At 42.2% G+C, this 18469-nt stretch overlaps 1 protein-coding gene across 3 annotated transcripts in view; it reads right to left on the reverse strand.

The window, feature by feature from the left end:
* The window catches only part of PDE1C (phosphodiesterase 1C), a 355641-nt gene that overhangs the window by 26805 nt on the left and 310367 nt on the right, over positions 1-18469 (reverse strand). For all 3 annotated transcript variants that reach the window (XM_060247618.1, XM_060247620.1, XM_060247621.1), the window contains 4 exons: positions 11776-11896; positions 9127-9302; positions 5612-5911; positions 1416-1481 (listed from right to left, as the gene is read on the reverse strand). In XM_060247618.1, coding sequence (XP_060103601.1) covers positions 1416-1481; positions 5612-5911; positions 9127-9302; positions 11776-11896 — 663 coding nt within the window. The remainder of the gene's footprint in view (positions 1-1415; positions 1482-5611; positions 5912-9126; positions 9303-11775; positions 11897-18469) is intronic.

The raw sequence follows: 18469 nt of genomic DNA on the forward strand, positions 1-18469 counted from the left end.
CAAAATGTAGCTGCTAGGTTGCTGACCAATACATGGTGGTCATCCTATATTCGACTTGTACTTAAGTGCTGGTTGCCTGGTGGTTTCCAAATCAAGGTTCTGGTTTTTACTTTTAAAGCCCTAAATGGTCTGGGACCTTCATACCTATGGGACCATGTCCCCCCAAGAACGCTTTGTTCTTTGTCATGTGATCTGCTGGTGGTGCCTGGCCCACTGTAGCTTGACTGTCCTCAATGAGGGCAAGAGTTTTTTTGATAATGGCCCCTGCCTGGTGGATCTCTCTGCCAGATAACCTGTTGGCTCTGCAGAATCTTTCTACATTCCATAAGGTCTGTAAGACAGAGTAGTTCCACCAGGCTTTCCACCGAAGATGTCTGAGGCCAGTTTTCTACCACCCATTAGCAATGCTACCCGCTTCTGTTCCAACCTGGGGTTTGCTTTTGGGTTCCAAACAATAATGTTTTATTCTGATGCCCGAGCTAGGGTTCTATTTTATAGGCTGTAATTTAATTTTTCTGTAAGTATGTTTTATCTCAATTTATAGATCGTTTTATTAAATGTTGTGAGCTGCTCTGAGCCCTGTGACCCAGGGGAGGGGTGGGGTATATGTCGAAAAATAAAAAGTAGGCAGATTTTACTTCATAGCTATGGTGTGTGTATCTTACAATACTGTTCAACAGAGCTGAAGCCACCATTATGGCAGCCAGTGGAGACTGAGGGCTTCATGAACTGTGTGCTTCATGAACTGATCATCACAGTGCCGACTGGATCACCAACTGGAGCAAAGACTTGTTCTCTGCTGCTCTAGAGGGCAAGTATAGCTCAGCTGGGCTTATGTGACGGGAAGGCAGATTTTAACTCAATTTTAGAGAGACTTCCTAGGAGAAACACCCATCTGACAACAAAAGCAATAATGAAGGTCATCAAGCAGATGCTAGACAGCCATCTCTCAGGAATGCACTATCTTTGGGTAGCTATCTTTGAGGGAAATAGTTTTATGAGATTGTCTTAGAAGGCTTCTTCTGTTTTTCATTCAAATCCAGGATAGGAAGCACTGCAGGAAAATTTTGAAGGGCTTTATAAAATATTTTAGAGAGTCAAAAAGCAGGAGCAGCCTTTTGTGGCTTACTGAACAGTTCTCTACGAGCTTAGACAACATAGAGACTATTTCAATTTACACATGATATGCATCACAGGGTGGTTTTTTTTGGGGGGGGGGGGAGCCTGTTTATTTCAGTATAAACCAAAACTTACAAAACTGAAGACTTTCTCTATAAACAGATCTTGGACTGAAAAAATAGTGGCATTTTGTGTCTCTGACTGGTTCTTACAGGAAGGTTCATATGCCAGGTTATATTGTCTGCCTGGACCACGTGCATGGATGAAGAAACACAACAGAAAATATTGAACCTTACCCTCTGATTTCTTTAATTCTTTTCCCTGTTCTTTCTTGTCTGACTTCTTATCATCCTTCACTTCACCTGGAAGTCAGAAATTAGATAAAGCAGTAAAGTCTTTGACATGAAAGTTGGCTTTAAAAAGTATTTCACCCAGCTAAACATCCAAAAACAAATGGGAAAGAATGGAAGAAATGCTGCTTCGTCCGTGTGCCCGCTACACTGATGATTCTGCAGACATGTCTTCCCATTACAGTGTACCTATAAGCTTGGGGCCATTCTTGCTTTTAGATATCCTCTCACTGTCATCACATTTTATATATGCTCTGGAAGTATACAGAGTTTATATTGTTTATTCATTTAAAACATCTATTAGCTGCCTTTCTCCCTTGGCATAACTCAAGGCAGCTTGCAATATATATACAACTATATATATTTAATTAATTATAAATTTAATAAAATATTTTAGAGAGTCAAAATATATAATTTAATCATTATAATTTAAAATAATTTAATAATTTAAAATCTGCCTACAAAAATAATTTAATAAAATATTTTAGAGAGTCAAAATATATAATTAATTTATAAATTAATTATATATTTAATTAATTATATATATAAATATATATAATTACAAGAAAACCCACACACACACAATCACAGCAAATATGCATGTGTATCTGCTCAGACACTTGAAAACCTCAATCGATGCCCAATTTTCTTTTCCCCTCAATGAAGGAAAGGAGACATGGGCATGTGATATCAGTTCCTCTTGTCATACTTGTTAGGTCAGGACTGTTAAAGCTGGTAGCTGTAAATTAGAGTTGCCAGCTTCCAAGTAGTGGCTGGAGATCTTGTGGTATGACGACTGATTTCCAGTTGTCAGAAATCTGTTCCCCTGGAGAAAATGGCTGCTTTGGAGGGTGGACTCCATGGCATTATAGCCCACTTCAAATCCCTCCCCAAATCCCACCCTCCCTAGGCTCCAACATCTAAAATCTCCAGGAATTTCCCAACCCATAGCTAGCAACCTTAGTAGCTATTAGTGTGGTACTATGCACCTGCCTCCCACAACTGCATGTGCATCCCTAAACTGCTGGATGCAAAGGTCCAACTCCAGGGAATGTATGAGCAGCACCCATTTTTGTATGCAGCTTGTAATTCAGCAGGGCTATAAAAGTGAAAACCTGCTGGACCGGCGTACTGCTCTAACCTGCTTGCCTTTCTCACAGCATGAAAAGAAACCAAGAACATTAGGCAGTTGGTTAGTACTGTGATAAAGCTTTGTCATATTTGTTTCTGTTATGCTTTAAAAGACATTTTCTGTAGTAGTAAAGACAATGCGCTTCCCCTTGAGGATCTCCCAGCACCTATCTTGTTCTTCTTCAGGCATCAGGCCAAAACATTTCTTTTTATAGGCATTTAATTAGGGGGTTAATCTTTTAGAATTGTTCTTAGAGACTGCTATAACCAATGGACAGTTTTAGGGCAATTATTTTAGGCTGTGAAATGTTTTCTGCTGATTTTATGACATGGTAGGATTTTTGATGACTGTCAATTTTTATTTTTCATGCTTTTATTGTATTTTATTTTGTAAGCTGCCTTGAGCAGGGTCTTGAGAGAGGTGGCATATGCATTTTTCCAAATAAATAAATTGGCTCATCTGTATCATCAACAAATGGCAATCTACATTACGGGGGGGGGGGGGACCCACTAGAATGTAAGCATTTTGTGCAAAAGGCACACCATCGGAACATTCAGATTGCTTAATGGAACTGGAGCCTTGGCCCAGGCTATTTTTCAATAAAGTCACACTTGGGAAAACTAAGGTCGTTTTCGCACTTACCTTATTCCGGAGCGACGTCCCTCTTCACCGCGCAGCGTCTGCACAGATTTCGCACTACTTGCTCCGCAGAAGCCGGAAGTCCCGCGGCTTTTGCGTCGCAAACGTAAACCGCCAAAAACCAGTTTACATTTGCGACGCAAAAGCCGCAGGACTTCCGGCTTCTGAGGAGCAAGTAGTGCGAAATCCGCGCATACGCTGCGCGGTGAAGAGGGACGTCGCTCCGGAATAAGGTAAGTGCGAAAACGACCTAAGAGTGAACTGAAAGGACAGATCACACTGGTTCTGAAGTGTGGCAATAACATCACAATAAAAGATGTTTCCTTGTCAGCTGGAATCAGCCATGTTGGAAAAAGACAACCCCACAAAATGATGTAGCAACAGAAGAAGAAGAACAGACAAACAAAGCTGCTTGTCAGGGGAGACTACTTCACCAAGGGCTGAGTTCTTTCATCTGCTCAGTTCTACCCCCTGGTTTGCCACTGTTCTAGTATTTGTGGGGAGAAAGCAGGATAGAAATATCTTAAATAAATAAAAGTGGTGAACAGGAGGTAAATAACAGATTTTGGGCATCTCCCAATAGCATGGCAGCATAACTTTATCTGCTCCCCCCATTCTTCAGCTTGCACTCCTTTCCTCCTCTGGCAGCCTATCCCTTTATCTTCTCCTCCACGTGCACTTTTAAAATCCTCACTTAAGCTTCTCCCTTTTTTCTCCCATTGTCCTGCTCTCTCCTTCACCTCTAATAGAAATCAACGTTTGGAATGGATAGTAATAACGTTGCGGAATGTAGTTTCACAAGATCTCACAAGTGGGAAATCTTCTGCTGACACTATAGATGTTGTTTCCATAATTTGGTTTTTAAAAAACCTCCAATGCATTTTTTTGGCTTCTCTCATATTTCTAGAAAAATCCCCCATCTTTTGCTGGTCCCATTGTGTGGATTTTTTGATCCACACTCAAGGACCTGGTTTAGAATGGTGACTGGAACCTACCCATTTGAGATGATCAAACAATACTATAGTTCTCTAAAAATACTGATTTCAAATCAAATCAAGAAAGGACCATAAAATTGATTCCTCTGCACACTTAACTGGGAGCAAGCCTGCACTGAGATTTAGTTTTGAGTAAACATGGGTAGAATTGAGAACATATTTATTTGACTTCCAGTCTTCAAAAGATTTTGCAAAGGGCAGAAGTGCACTATAAATAGAGTCTCATTCTTTGTAGAACAAATGGTCCTGCAAATTCAGTGAATATCAACTTGTGAAAGAGACAAAGCTCAGCATTTCCATGATTGTTTTTTTTTTAATCACAAGGATTCATGCTAATGAGATATTAATATTTGCTTTCATTAACTGAAGACCACAAGAGGGCAAGGATGACGAATGTCCATATAAATATTAAAAATTCACACTGTCCTCTGAAAAGACACAGGAGCTTTTGCTAAGGCATTTCAGACTAAAGCGAGGAGCGATTCTTCTTGAACTTTCACAGAATCCAATTTATTAATGAATAGGATAGCTTTAGAGACTTACAATGGCTGGTCTACAATGCAGCAAGCAACACAGAGGAATGATGAGCATAATGATTTCCAGAAAGAAAATGGCAAAACTTATCCCCAGATAACCAGGACAATCCCCCAGAATGAGATAGCAGAAGCCAAACCAAGATAGGTGGTTTGCATCAAAGAAGGTTAATGTTGTGTCTCGTTGCATTAAATTTTTTATATTGTGCGGACCACTGTGCTATGGTCCCAGTGAGTAGGAGAAGTGCACAGTAAAGCACACAGTCCTTATATTTGTAGAATTCAACACAAATAGCACTGCTTTATATAGCACCCATAAAATACAAGACTGAGAGAAACCAATTCCTCACTAGCAGTTGCTCCGCCCCCAGGCTTCTGCTTTCCTTGGCTCAAGTGATCAATTCCCCACCAGTTGCTGCACAGCCGCATTTTGATCGGCGCCTCCCTCCAATTTCCCTTGTGGCTTCATGTTCTTGTTTTTTAAAAGATCCAGAAGCCATGGGGGAATTGGAGGGAGCCGTGGGTCAAAATGTGCCTGTGGAGCAACTGGTGGGGAATTGATCACTTGAGTCAGGGAAAGCAGAAACTCAGGGGCAGAGCAGCTGCTAGTGAAGAACTGATCACAGCCATTAACATTTGCAATGGCAACCCAGGGCATGTGGAAGGAAAAACAAGACCTAAATGTATTGTAGAGTATCAGAAGAAAACATCAAGGAAAGCTCTGAAAGAGACTTCAGGATAAGCAAGAACTACTTATCTGAGAATTAGCCATTGATTCTGATTCTATTATACACAAACAAAAGATTACCAGAAAATTCCCCTCCTAGTGAACAAAATGCTTACCATTCTGTACATGCCGCTTCTGGTCTCTTGCTGTTGAGCTGGGATCTGTTTCCTTTTCTGCCCGTGTTACATTCTTCCCTTGAGAAGCGTCATTTTTGTTAACACCAGTTTGACGAGTCCCATTTACATTGCTCTTACTGGCTTCTGTGCTCTTACTGTCTCCTGAATTTCCTTCTTTACTGTTTTCAGATTTGGTGGCAGCTGTTTCCTCTGTTGGCTTTTTCCCTTCATTTTCATCCGTTCTCTTTTCATCTGCACCCTGTTGAGAATTTTCTTCTGCCTCCTTCTTTGCTTTTTCTTCTGCACTCTCAGCAAAAAGAAAGGCAAATTAAATAGGGATAGGGAGAAATAAACTAATAGTGCATTTACCAGAATAGCAGCCTTCACTTCACTTTCTCTTACAGAATGCAAGCTCCAACTTGTTGTCTGCATCACAGCTAACTTTAATCTAGTACTTCTTTGCATGGCATTTAGAATGCCATGCCCCAGTGGTTCCTCATATGAAGCTACTCTACACTGAATTGAACCCTTGGTCCAACAAGGCCAGAATTGTCCACTGAAACTGGCAGTAGCTCCCCAGTGTCTCAGACAGAGTCTTTCACATCACCTACTGCCTCTCCTCTTAACTGGAGATGCCAGGGAAAGCAGAATGCTCTACATGTCCAAAGCCCCCTCCCTCTGGTTCACAAAATGTGAGTGGTGATCCACAAGTAGGCTGCCACCAAAATCCTGAGATGAGAGGAGGGATGATGGCTCCCCTCTTTCCAGTGAGGAAAAGAGAAGATGGTGCTGCTGCCTTCTTGCATTGGCTCCATCTTGGTTCAGCACTCATGCATTTGCAGGCATTCAGGTGTGGGAGACAATGGGCTTTTTGTCTCCACACTCACACTGCTGGCAGCCCACAGCCCTGTAGTGGTAAGATCCCTAGAGGTACAGTTAATTTAGAAATGGGTACCCACTGCAAAGTTCAAGAACTACCAAGCTTTCCTGCTTCCACCCTGCCCCCATCCTGGAAGATCTGTGCTGCTAGGAACTGCAGAAGTGAGGGTGAGAACATCACACCCTACATGTTAAACAGCTATGGGTTACAGGAGAGATGTACAACCTCCCCACCCAATAAGGTACAATTTAACCTGTGCACTCAGACACAGATCAGTTCTTTCTTTTGATGGTTGTGACATGGACGGCCATGATCAAGCTAGCCTGATCTCATCTGATCTTGGAAACTAATTAGAGTTGGCCTTGGTTAGTATTTGAATGGGAGGCCATGAAGGAAGTTCAGGACCACTACACAGAGGAAGGGAATGGCAAACTACCTCTGAATGTCTCTAGCCTTGAAAACCCTATGGGGTTACCATAAGTCTTGATGGCACTTTCCATCACCACCATCAAGAAAAGAGTGATAAAGGTAGCAGATTCTGACAAGTAGCATCTCCAGTCAGTTGGACTGTCCCCAAATGCTTTCCATCTTACATGCAATCATAAGAACATAAGAAAAAAGCCCTGTTGGACCAGGCCAATGGTCCATCTAGTTTAGCATCCTGTCTCATACAGTGGTCAACCAGTTCCTCTGGAAAGCCAAAACAGGGCATAGTGGCCAAGGCCTTCCTCTGATGTTGTCTCCTGGTACTTGTAGTCAGAGGTTTAGTACCTCTGAATATGGAGGTTCCCCTGAGTCACCAGACCTAGTAGCCACTGACAGACCTATCCTCCACTAATCTGTTAAATTATCTTTTAAAGCTGACATAAGAACAAAGAACATAAGAGAAGCCATGTTAGATCAGGCCAATAGCCCATCCAGTCTGACACTCTGTTACACAGTCTCCCCAAAAAACCAGGTGTCATCAGGAGGGCCACCAGTGGGGCCAGGACACTAGAAGCTGTCAGTAAGTAGACCTTAAATGGAGTTACCTTTCTTTTCTAAGTCCACTTCAACAGACTTCATTCAGTAGACTTAAAAGAGTATAATTCTAATTAGGACTGCACTGTCATTTTTTTTAACCTGAAGACCTAGGTTGCAAACAGTGATCAAGAGGAACTTCTCTCACACCTAATGATGTTTTCAGTCAGCACAATACAAGCACCATTTGTCTAACTCCTTATCCCCAGGGCAAAAGAGGCAAGTGGTCTGGGGAGCTGATTACAAAAGGCAGAATTATAAGATAGCTAGTCAATCTTTTTTAAAAAGAAAAATGCTTCCTTACTTCATTTTGACCTCCTTAACTCATGGAGACAGACTTGGGAAACTTGAGACAGGATCATGAAGTAGCCAGAATTTTGCTGTATTTAAGCAAGTAATTGGGAAATGTAGGGTGCACCAGGAAATTCACCAGGGGTGCAGTGGAGTTCTAGAGTCAGGACAGTCACAACTGAGAGGCCAGTTATTTTTGACTCACAAATATTAAGCAAGTGCAGCTTCTCACAACGCTATCCACACATCAGAAAAACAAAACATTCATCATGTTTTTAGTATCTATTTGTCACATATAGTTCCTATTGTAATCAAACATAATCAGGAAAAGGACCACTAAAGAAGAGGATGAAGTAAGTAAGTAAGTAAGTAAAATTTTATTTGTATCCCGCCCTCCCCCGCCGAAGCAGGCTCAGGGCGGCTAACAGTATCCATAAATAAACAATACAATAAATAAAACATTAAGATTAACATTTTAAAAACAATCAATACTTAGTTAAACAGTTAAACTGTTAGGATATCCCAGGCCTGGGATATCCTTAGTTAAACTGAAGGATATCCCAGGCCAAATATAATACTTGGACAATGGTCTTATCCAATTTAAGGCAGTTTTATAAGTTCATTCATGTTCCTTTCCCTGAGATAATAATGATCCAAGGCCAATTATTCCGGGATTTGACTACTCTGACTGGCAGCAGATCTCCAGGGTCTCAGGTAGAGACTTGCATATCACCTTTTTGACAGGTGGTATCAGGTCTTGAGCCTGGGACATTCCGTGTATAAAATAGATATTCTACCAGTGAGCTAGGGGCCCTCCTAGCAGTCAGCTGGACTGTCCCCGAATGTTTTTCATCTTACAGTGCAATCATAAGAACTGAATACTGTGTGCCACAGCCAACACTTCAGCTTGTTATTGCTAAGAGTAATACTGGACTTACATTATGCTTTCATTTTTTTAGCATCATGTTCTTTGAGGCATATGTTTATTATGGTTTCTAATTTCCATCTATTTAATAGTAATACTGTCAGCAGAAGGAGCTGATGGTAATACTAATTTTGCCCGCACATGAAGAGATATTTAGCTCAAAAACACATACACACAGTTTTCTGGTGTTATCTTAACAGGGAACATTTCATTTCCCAAGAGAAGGTCTGTCACATGGAAACAATCCAGATACTAATTGTCACTCCAAGGTTCATCTTGCGGCACTTTGTGACAACAACCATTAATGGCATAGCAAATCTCAATGTTACTTGCAGCTGGTAGAGTCTTTAGCTGCCCACCATCTTTAATTCACTTAAAACAACTACTGGGTCAGGTTACCTTTGGTTGCTTGTGCTTTCCACTTCTCCCTGTTTTGTTGCACCACTTCAGTCCAAGTGTTTTTAAAACATTTGAAGTCCACAGTGAGGATGGAACAGTTGAGTGAGGCACTTCCTTCTGACCCAGTGCTCTTGACACTTGATCTTTTAACTTCTGAGGGGCTGATGCTGTTCAGACTGGGATCAAAAAATGCAGTGAGAGTTAATACTCCCTGCAACTAGACCCACAAAAGAAGCACAAATATCTTTCACTTGATATTTTTCTCCCCGGTTCTTGTCTTTGATTAACGACTGCCTAGCAACTGCTGCTCAGCTGTGAATCTGAACTATCCAGAGCATCAAGACTGCTTGGATTCTAATGCTGCCCCCCACACAGCTCAGCAATTTCCAAGCGAGAACCTGACAGGGTGGAAACATATTTGTATATCGGCAATATGTATCTGTCTCACAAGCAATTGATGATGACCAATGGGAACCAGGGTTGCTTCCATACACCAAAAATTTCCCATGTTTCAACCACATGACTGGTGCATTTTTGCCTAGGTTTCCACATGACATCACCCTCCATGTGTGCACAGAACATTAACAGCCCATTCCTTCCCCTTACAAAAAAATCCCCCTGCTTTATTTTAAACTTGCAAAAAACAGACATTTCCTGGTCAAGACCTTATGGGAAAAGGCAGAATATAAATCGACCAAATAAATAAATAAGACACTATGGGCCTAAGCAGTCTTGTGTCTGAAGGGGAAACAGTGTAACTGGTCAAAGTGATAGCCAGTTACTCTTTCAACAGTTGCTGACTGCAAGGGCCAAGTCCCCTGCAGAAATTAACATAACAGAAGAGAATCACCTGCCTTTTAGGCAGAGGGGAGGAGATCATTGGAGGGTGACTTTAAAACAAAAAACATTTTAGAGTTAAAATGCTCTGACTGGAGAGCTCAGGCTAGCTCAATCTCCTTAGATCTTGAAAGCTAAGCAGGGTCAACCCTGGTCAGTATAGGGATGGGAGATGACCAAGAAAGCCTAGGATGTGTATCAACACTGAGGCAGGCAAGGCAAGCCACCTATGAATGTCTCTTGCCTGGAAAACCCTACAGGGTTGCTGAAAGTTGGTTGTGTCTTGTTGTGGGGTAAGGAGTAAAACAGAATAGAATTGCCCACAGCTCAGCTAATCTTTTGGGGAGGGTGGAAGGGATCAGGTGTCTGCAATTTTTAAAAAAGTATTGTATTATTTCTATGCAATGCTACCCAATTTCTTCAAAGAAAAAAACACCCTTTACCCTGTGGGTCACGTGAGGCCACGGCAAAGGGAGGGGGCTGCAATGTCATCAACTGTGAAAGGGAAACCACAGCTTAAAATGGACTGTATGAAATCTCCGCTGCAAAGATGATTTCACCTGGAATCGCATTAGCAACCAGACAACCAGAAAAAAAAAAATCATCCTATTGTAAAGCCCCCAGGCTTCCTTAAACACATGTCTAGACAAACCATGATGGGTTCCATTTATCAGCAATTTGCTTCATTCCAGTCTCATGGAATGCTGTGGGCCTGTGATATCTAAAGTGGACAACAGATACATTATATAAGAAAGTTACCCATGGAAGTTGGATACAGCCCAGACCAAGGCATTTCTCTTATTTATTTTATGTTTATCTCTGCCTTCGAGGAACTCCAAGTAGACCTCCATCCAGGTACTGCCCAGATCCCCAGCCTGCTTAGCTTTAGCAAGGATGCCATGCATATGCTTTTAGACCAGAAGTGACCAATGGTAGCTTTCCAGATGTTTTTTGCCTACAACTCCCATCAGCCCCAGCCATGCCTCCCATCAGCCCCAACCACTGGCCACCCCTGTTTTAGACCATAACCCAACCCTTTTCCTCAACAATATCCATTTGACATTTACATTTATCCTGGAAACTTGGATAATTTCTCAGACTATTCCACCATTTTTAAAAAATAAAGTGGTATTCTGTCACTTCCATGTCATTTCCTCTGCATGGCTGCTCTTCTTTCTGAACCAAGGTAAGGGCTGTAGGACCCACATGCAGTGGTGACTGGAACGAGGAGGTGTAATCACTCTTCCTTCACCTTCTGGAAGTGCAGCACTTGGGAGGTTCATTCCCTTGTTTCTCTTTACTCCAGCCAACCAACCCTCACAGCTGATCCTCTGCACAGATCCTGACTCCAAGAATGATCTTTCCAGGGGTCAGAAAGAACTCCAGCAATGCATAGTTTGGTAGGATTTTGGCAATACTTGATGACTATAATGGCTGTAATGCATAGGATCAGTGCACCTGTACAAAGGCTTTGGACTCGCCTTCTATGAAATTGGGAACTTTCACATGAGTCCCTTCCCATGGAAAGAGAAGTTTCTGTGCATATGGCGCTGAGAGCTACAGCCAAGGCTTTCTTGGTGGCAGGAACTCCTTTGTATATTAGGCCACTTACCCCTGAAGTAGCCAATCCTCCTGGAGCTTACAGTAGCCCTGTACTAAGAGCCCTGTAAGCTCTTGAAAGATTGGTTACATCAGGGGTGTGTGGCCTAATATGCAAAGGAGTTCCTGCTACAAAAATGCCCTGGTTATAGCCACTGATACAAAATCCTGTTTCAGCTGAGCTCTGTCTCCCCAATTCATGTAGGTACTGACCTGGAACGTCTAAACCCTGTCATGCCAGAGTGGGAGGCTTCCTCAATGAGAGGTGTTACAATCTTCTCTGTCATGTCAGACAGCACAGTGAAAGTGGGCTCCACAATGAAATCAATAAAGCCTGCAAAAGGAACACAGTGCAAACAAATGCAAGCAGATTAGCCATACATCTGTCGTCATGCTTATTACAGTGGATAGGCAGATACCCACCGCAGCACATTTTAAAAGAAGACTGACATGCTGGACAGGCACTATCCTTCTGTTGTCAGGTAATTCCTTAAAAGTTGAAAATACCAAAATGTTTCAATTCAGCACAAGACAGATGGGGTTGAGTTTGTATTGTGTGGGTTTGGCATCATTCTGAGCCAAATTCCTGGTGCAGTTGGTTATGACCCAGCTTGGAGGATGGAACCTACAGAAGAACTGAAACAACCAAACTCTAATCAGACTTCTCAAGTCATTGATGTGCAAGGAGAAGCAGCAAACAAGTTCCCTATTTCAAAGTTCGCCTTTGATTCACCCGCAATAATTATTCAGATGGCCGTTCGTGTATTTTTCCACAACTCATATTTTATGTTTAATTATTAAATCATTTGAAATGAATAAGGCTGATGATATAGAGAACAAAAAAAAGAGCTCCTAAGAAACATTATCAAAAGAATGTCTCTAACAGTTTATGATGTAGATTTCAGGGCAGTCGCATTGGAAGCTAATTGTTATGTATTACTCACCATTTGTAGTGCCAATTAAACAAATTGAGTAGTACATTTCAGAAATGTCCAGAGAAGCACCATTTTCAATAAAAACATGACCGCTAATGTCAGATGTAATTATGCCTGCAGATAATCCACTTATTTAATTTCATTTACATGGGCCATGGAGCCCATTACCCAGGATTCATTATATTTTTCTTTTTATGTCAGGAAATGATAGACTCAGCATTAGCTCCTCAGTGATCTCTCATGGATTAAAGCTTGCATCAGAAGCTCCCTCCTGGTCCACCTGTTCACGCACAGTCGGAAAACAGGTTTCATTCTGCTTAAGGAGACAGGCAGTTCTGTGTCACTTAATGCCACGTTGTGGGTTGGATCCTATTATTACCCAAAATGTACCTCCAAGGCAGCTATCCTATGATTCTCTTCCACTGAGTCTTTTTCTTCAAGGGAGAAATAATTCCTCTAATCAGGACTTTTGGGGAGAAAACCCCCCAGCAGGAACTCATTTGCATATTAGGGTCCACTCCCTGACACCACTGTTGTTTCACACAGGGCTTTTTTTGTAGAAAAAGCTCAGCATGAACTCATTTGCATATTAGGCCACACCCCCTGATGCCAAGCCAGCCAGAACTGCATTCTTGTGCATTCTTGTCAAAAAAAGCCCTGCCTTTAATGCAGAATTACTATTTCTGATGAACAAAAGTCTTTCTCCTTTGAAGGAAGACGTGGTGTAAAGTGCTCACAGGATCCAACTATGTGAAAGGATGACCCAGAAAATGACATATTTTGTGCATGTATTTCCAAACAGGTATATTCTGGGGTGTGTGCACTTCAAAAATGTTCATTTAAATTTCATTTGGGCATTTCAAAAAGGGCATACTATCATTGTCCAGAAAATATTGCGAGTATTTATACCCTTTCAGGAATCCATTTTGAATAATTCTGGATGAGGTGGGGGGAGGAAATTTGGCTATTTCTTCCTAGAGGCCAACTCTATTGCCACTATGATCAGTGGGCAGCAAACCAGTTTATCAGGACTTGGAGGCTAGATCTACCCCACCCTCCATTTTCAATCTGGTGACCACACAACTTGAAACACTTAGGCAATTTTATGAGGTAAATTTTTATTACTCCTGAAGTGCTAGGAGTATTTTGAGTACTTCCAGTCCCAAACAATACAGGATATCTCAGGCATCATTTTAGTTTTGGAATATTCAGATGTGTACCCCTAGCACATTCTTCAGAAAGCCAGGATTGGCTACAGCTCCCTTCCAATGGTACACCAAAGATTACAGCATCCTCCTAATTGTCCAATGAGATGTCAGAAACCTTGATTTACAGCTGTTCAACATGGGATATGGTGCAGAGAAGCACTTAGAGCCAGAGGGGGCGGAAGAGTGGCTCAGTGGTACATCCATCTGCTTAATTGAAGAAGTTTTGGTGTTCAATCTCTGGCATCCCCAATATTTTAAAAAATTAAAAGGACCAAATAGGATGTAATTTGAAAGACCTGCACATGAGATCTCCATGCCAGTCAGAGTTGCCTTGATAGACAAAGATTTTCTTCAGTATAAGGCAGGTTTGTGTGTCTATTCAGAGGCAAAGGAATAAATGAACGGCAGGTAAGGAAGTCAATTTGAATGCTGGATTTCAGTGTATTTGTACAAAAGGCCTTATCTGCCTATGTGGCAGGGCACTCAATCCAGCTTTGGATCACAAGGAGGAAGCTGTCTTCTCAAGCAAGGATGAGGCCTGTGTGTGGTTCTCCTCTATTAAGTAATACATCCACTGGTTATCTTTGTGGTTTATGTATGTGCACATAGATTTAATGAAGCCCTCAAGAACAAGCTTCTGTTTATTTCTCAAGGAAAATGTGGTTCTGAGACTGTGATCTCTCAGCACGTATTTATGTTCTCCATTAGGGTGTTTTCTCACAACTGGAAGATCCCTATTGTTGAAGCTACAAGAGTTGGTAGAACTGAAAGGTGAACTGGAAGCAGGATAGATAAATTCAGCCCTATTCACCACAACTCTGCTCAGACGATACTACAACTTCAGCTAAGAAATTGAAGTGTCCAAAGGACCAGCAACAAGAAGGCCTTGCCAAATCCAGAGCAAATCTCATTTTCCAGGAAGCCTGCCAATGGCTATAGAATAAGTTCATCCATAACTGTAGCTACAAGGTACAGACCAAAGCAGTTACTGTCAACGAAACCATAGTACATGGCCTAAAGACCATGTGCCCAGATTTCTCTGCTAGATTTTCCATGAAGAAACTTCACTCTGTTTTTAATGTTTCATTTCCAGACTTCATGCGCTTCAACAAGATGGTACAGCCGGTCTTTGGAATAGAAACAGACACCATTAAGGATGTAACAAGATTCCTGCAAGATTACAGCTGCGATCCATCTAGTCCAACATTCTGTTTCACATACAGATGGCCAATCTGGGCTGACACAGGCACCTCCCATGTCTGAATTAAAATGGCGCATTCAAATGCACACATTTGGGTCCTGCCTTGCTCCTGCCCTTACCTCATCCTCTGACACTTGTATGCTGCTTCAAAAAGCCACCAGTTACTAACTGGTTGCAGATCTCTGAAGTGCTTCCCTGTCGCCTCTTCCACCCATCTGAATGGCCTGGGAGCATCTGTGAAATGCCTCCCATGCTCACAGGAAGCATGACTGCTCCTCCGGGTGCATGCAGCCCACCCTCTTCTGGCAGAGCAGCAAATGCTGTTTGAGTGCCCCAGGGCACCTCAACCTATGCCAGTTTTTTTCCTGAGCCAGGAGGCTGCTGCTGCCTCAAGCTGCCCATCTGTATCCAGCCATAATGACCAATCAGCTGCCCTGGTGGGCCAACAAACAGAGCACAGATGCCAAGGCTTTATCAAATGTGGCCTCCCATGTGTCCTCTGAATATAGAGGCTCTGTTTAGTCACTACAGCTAGTAGCCACTGGCAGACCCTTGTTACTTAAGGAATAACTAATGGAAAGGACTGCTGTTCTTAGAAGCAATTATCAAGTATTTCAAAGTTGATAGTGGGGAGTGGCCCACAAAACACTAAGGTGTGGTTTTGGGAACACGGAGGTTAGAACAACTTTTCCATCCAACCTCCCGATAGAATCCAGGGTCCTGATCATTAAGAAAGAGGCATCTCCATGTGGAATAAACTCAATTTGACTATCAGTATGTTCTGACACTGTTTTTTTGTCCTTGCCAGGCAAAAAAAAAATGCAATAATGTCACTACACTTATCAAAGGAAAGAGGCATTGGATGACAACAAGGAGCAACCGTCTCCAATCAAACAAGCCTCCCACAGCCTCAGACAGAAGGGAAAGCTTTGACATCTTCTAAGCCTCCTGCTGAGCAATAGACAAAATCTTGGCTTGGTGTTCTGCTGCCATTTGCCTGGTTGATGAGAAAGGTAGCTGGCTTTCAGAGACAGGCATCAGACTCATGACAAAAACCACCTCTTTAGAAAAGATAATGGCCTTGGCTGTTAGTATTGTTGATTTTACCAGGAACATAGCATAATGAAGAACTCCTTCCGTGAACACTTTCTATCAAGTTTTTAAAGTTTGGATATTTTAACAAGATTTTTCAAATGTGTCAGTGTGTCTGAAGTGCAGTTCCCTGAAGGCATTTTTTCTGTTCAGTGCAGATGGGAATATCGAGCTGTGATTAATGCACGTTATTGTATAAAACCCACTTAAGACCATGTTTTCATATTCTGGTTTGCAGCCCCAGCTTAGATACTTAGGTATGACACATAACCATGGTACAAGAAAAAAAGCCCCATGTGAGACTGATTCCTCACTCACCTTGTTTCAGTCTTGGGGAAAATGCCTTTTCCCGCAGCACTTCTGCTGTATTTTGCACAAGCTGCCCCAGGGAACTTTTCAAGTTCCCTCTGCAGCAGGCAGGATCCTCTGAAAACTGGTTTCTGCCTGCCATGAAGGGAACTTGAAAAGAGGCAGGGTAACTTGCCACCCTGGGGCAGCTTCTGTGAAATCTAGCAGAAGTGTCATGGGAAAAGGAGCAACGAGACCGGAACAAGGCAAGTGGGGAATTTGTCTAAGTGTTACTTCTGCTGAGAGTCTTCTATTAGTTTAATTAACTTAACAGAGAGTTAAGCTTCTGTAAAATCTATCCAAGACCTATCTGTGGAATTTTGAAATTTACTACTTGACCAGTTGACACCAAATGTAAATTGGCAGGCATTGATGAGAAATAGTGTGGGGGTAATGGTTTGAGGATTCGATTGGGCATGAAGTCACCTGAGTTCAAACTGAATGGGTGATCCTAGCCAGTTACTCTCTCTCAGTGTAAGTTACCTCACAGAGTTGTTGTGAGGATAAAATTGGGAGGAACTATGTACACTGCCCGGAACTCCTTGAAGAAATGCAATAGGACATAGATAATCTGAGGCAGTTGTAACAAACCCAGAGTTGCAGAGGGGGTGAGGAGATGTTTGGTGCTTCAACACCATAATGAATCCCCACACATCCAAAAACCTCAAGTTCTGTTCTACTTGCCATATTGTCTGCTTTGATCACTGAAGAGTAGACAGCATTTGTATAATGACCTTCCACCCGGAACTATCATTGGGTGCAATCACAAGTGCAGTTTGGCCCAACACAGCCACCCCTCTGGATTAAATGGGCATGATCACGCATGCACATCTGGCTCCCATGCCCTATCCATCCTTACCTCCACACTAAAATAGCTTCCATGAAGATTAAATAACCACTGGCAAATTCTTCTCCAGGGAAGCATTTCCATGGCAGATGTCTGGTCATCTGATCACCCCAGCATGCCATGGAAACACATGTGTGATGTGATCCTTCCACTCCATTTCTGGTACATCTTCCCCCCACCACCACCACAATCTGTCTTGTGCTTCAGTGCCCCCCAAAAATGCAGCCAAGAGCATATATGCACTTGTCTGCTTCTGTGCATGCACAGTGGGAATTTCTTTTGGGGGGGGAACCCAACCCAGCTGCAGGTCCATGGTTGCAACATGTTAGCAATGTGGACTGCAAACCATATGCCTTCAGCACCATGATGCTGGCTTACGGGGCCCTGTCTGATAGACATAACCCCAAACTCAAATGGCTTATTTAAAGCCAAGATTCTGCCACAACAACCTGCCCATCTGACCACACCCATTGTATGGTATTCTTTGTAAGACAACTAATCAACTACACTTCCCTAGAAAATTCCTACTGGTGTAAGAAAATGAACAAGAGCAGAATATTCTCCCACAGTCTTCAGCTGGGGGTGGGGAAGCAAAAACCATTACATCTGGCCATAGCAACAAAGAACATGATGGCTCTTGATTTAATCACAAGGTCTCTGTATGAAGACATTAAGTGATTTCTAGCTGTGCAGCAGTCTGAGAAATGAAAATTGTTGTAACGCTTGGAATGTGAGACTTACAGAGAGAATGTCGTTATTAACGCTGGTTAGATAAAGTAAAGCTTCAACAAATTACATCAAATGCTTAACAACACCAAACTGTATAAATCAGGCTGTAGCACTGGCTGAGTGTTTGTCTTGCTTACTAAAGTTGTCTTTGCTAACAGTGTGATTCAATATTAATTTCACGAATTATTTGTTTGGTGAAGGAGAAGGACCTTTCTGATAATTCTGGCCCTGAATATTTTTCAAGGAGTACATTTTCCTCTCTCCTAGATATAGGCAGATACTTCAGTCCAAGCCCTTAGAACCATGTACCTTGGTGCTGTCTATATGTCTAGCCACAGGAGTCATGCATTCCTTTTAATTAAAGAGACCAGGGACTGAACATGGGACTCTCACCATGCCATTCATGACTCACTCAGGAACTGTCCCATTCCAAAATGTAATCCGGATATTTTCTATTTGGAAGGCACAGTTTCTGTGCTCTTTCCTCAAGCCAATACAGGATTTTAGTGCAAGGTAACTTGAAAAGGGACCACTTACTTATTTAGAC

This window comes from Heteronotia binoei, chromosome 10 (assembly GCF_032191835.1).
Source record: "Heteronotia binoei isolate CCM8104 ecotype False Entrance Well chromosome 10, APGP_CSIRO_Hbin_v1, whole genome shotgun sequence".
In the NCBI taxonomy this organism is placed as follows: Eukaryota; Metazoa; Chordata; class Lepidosauria; order Squamata; family Gekkonidae; genus Heteronotia; species Heteronotia binoei.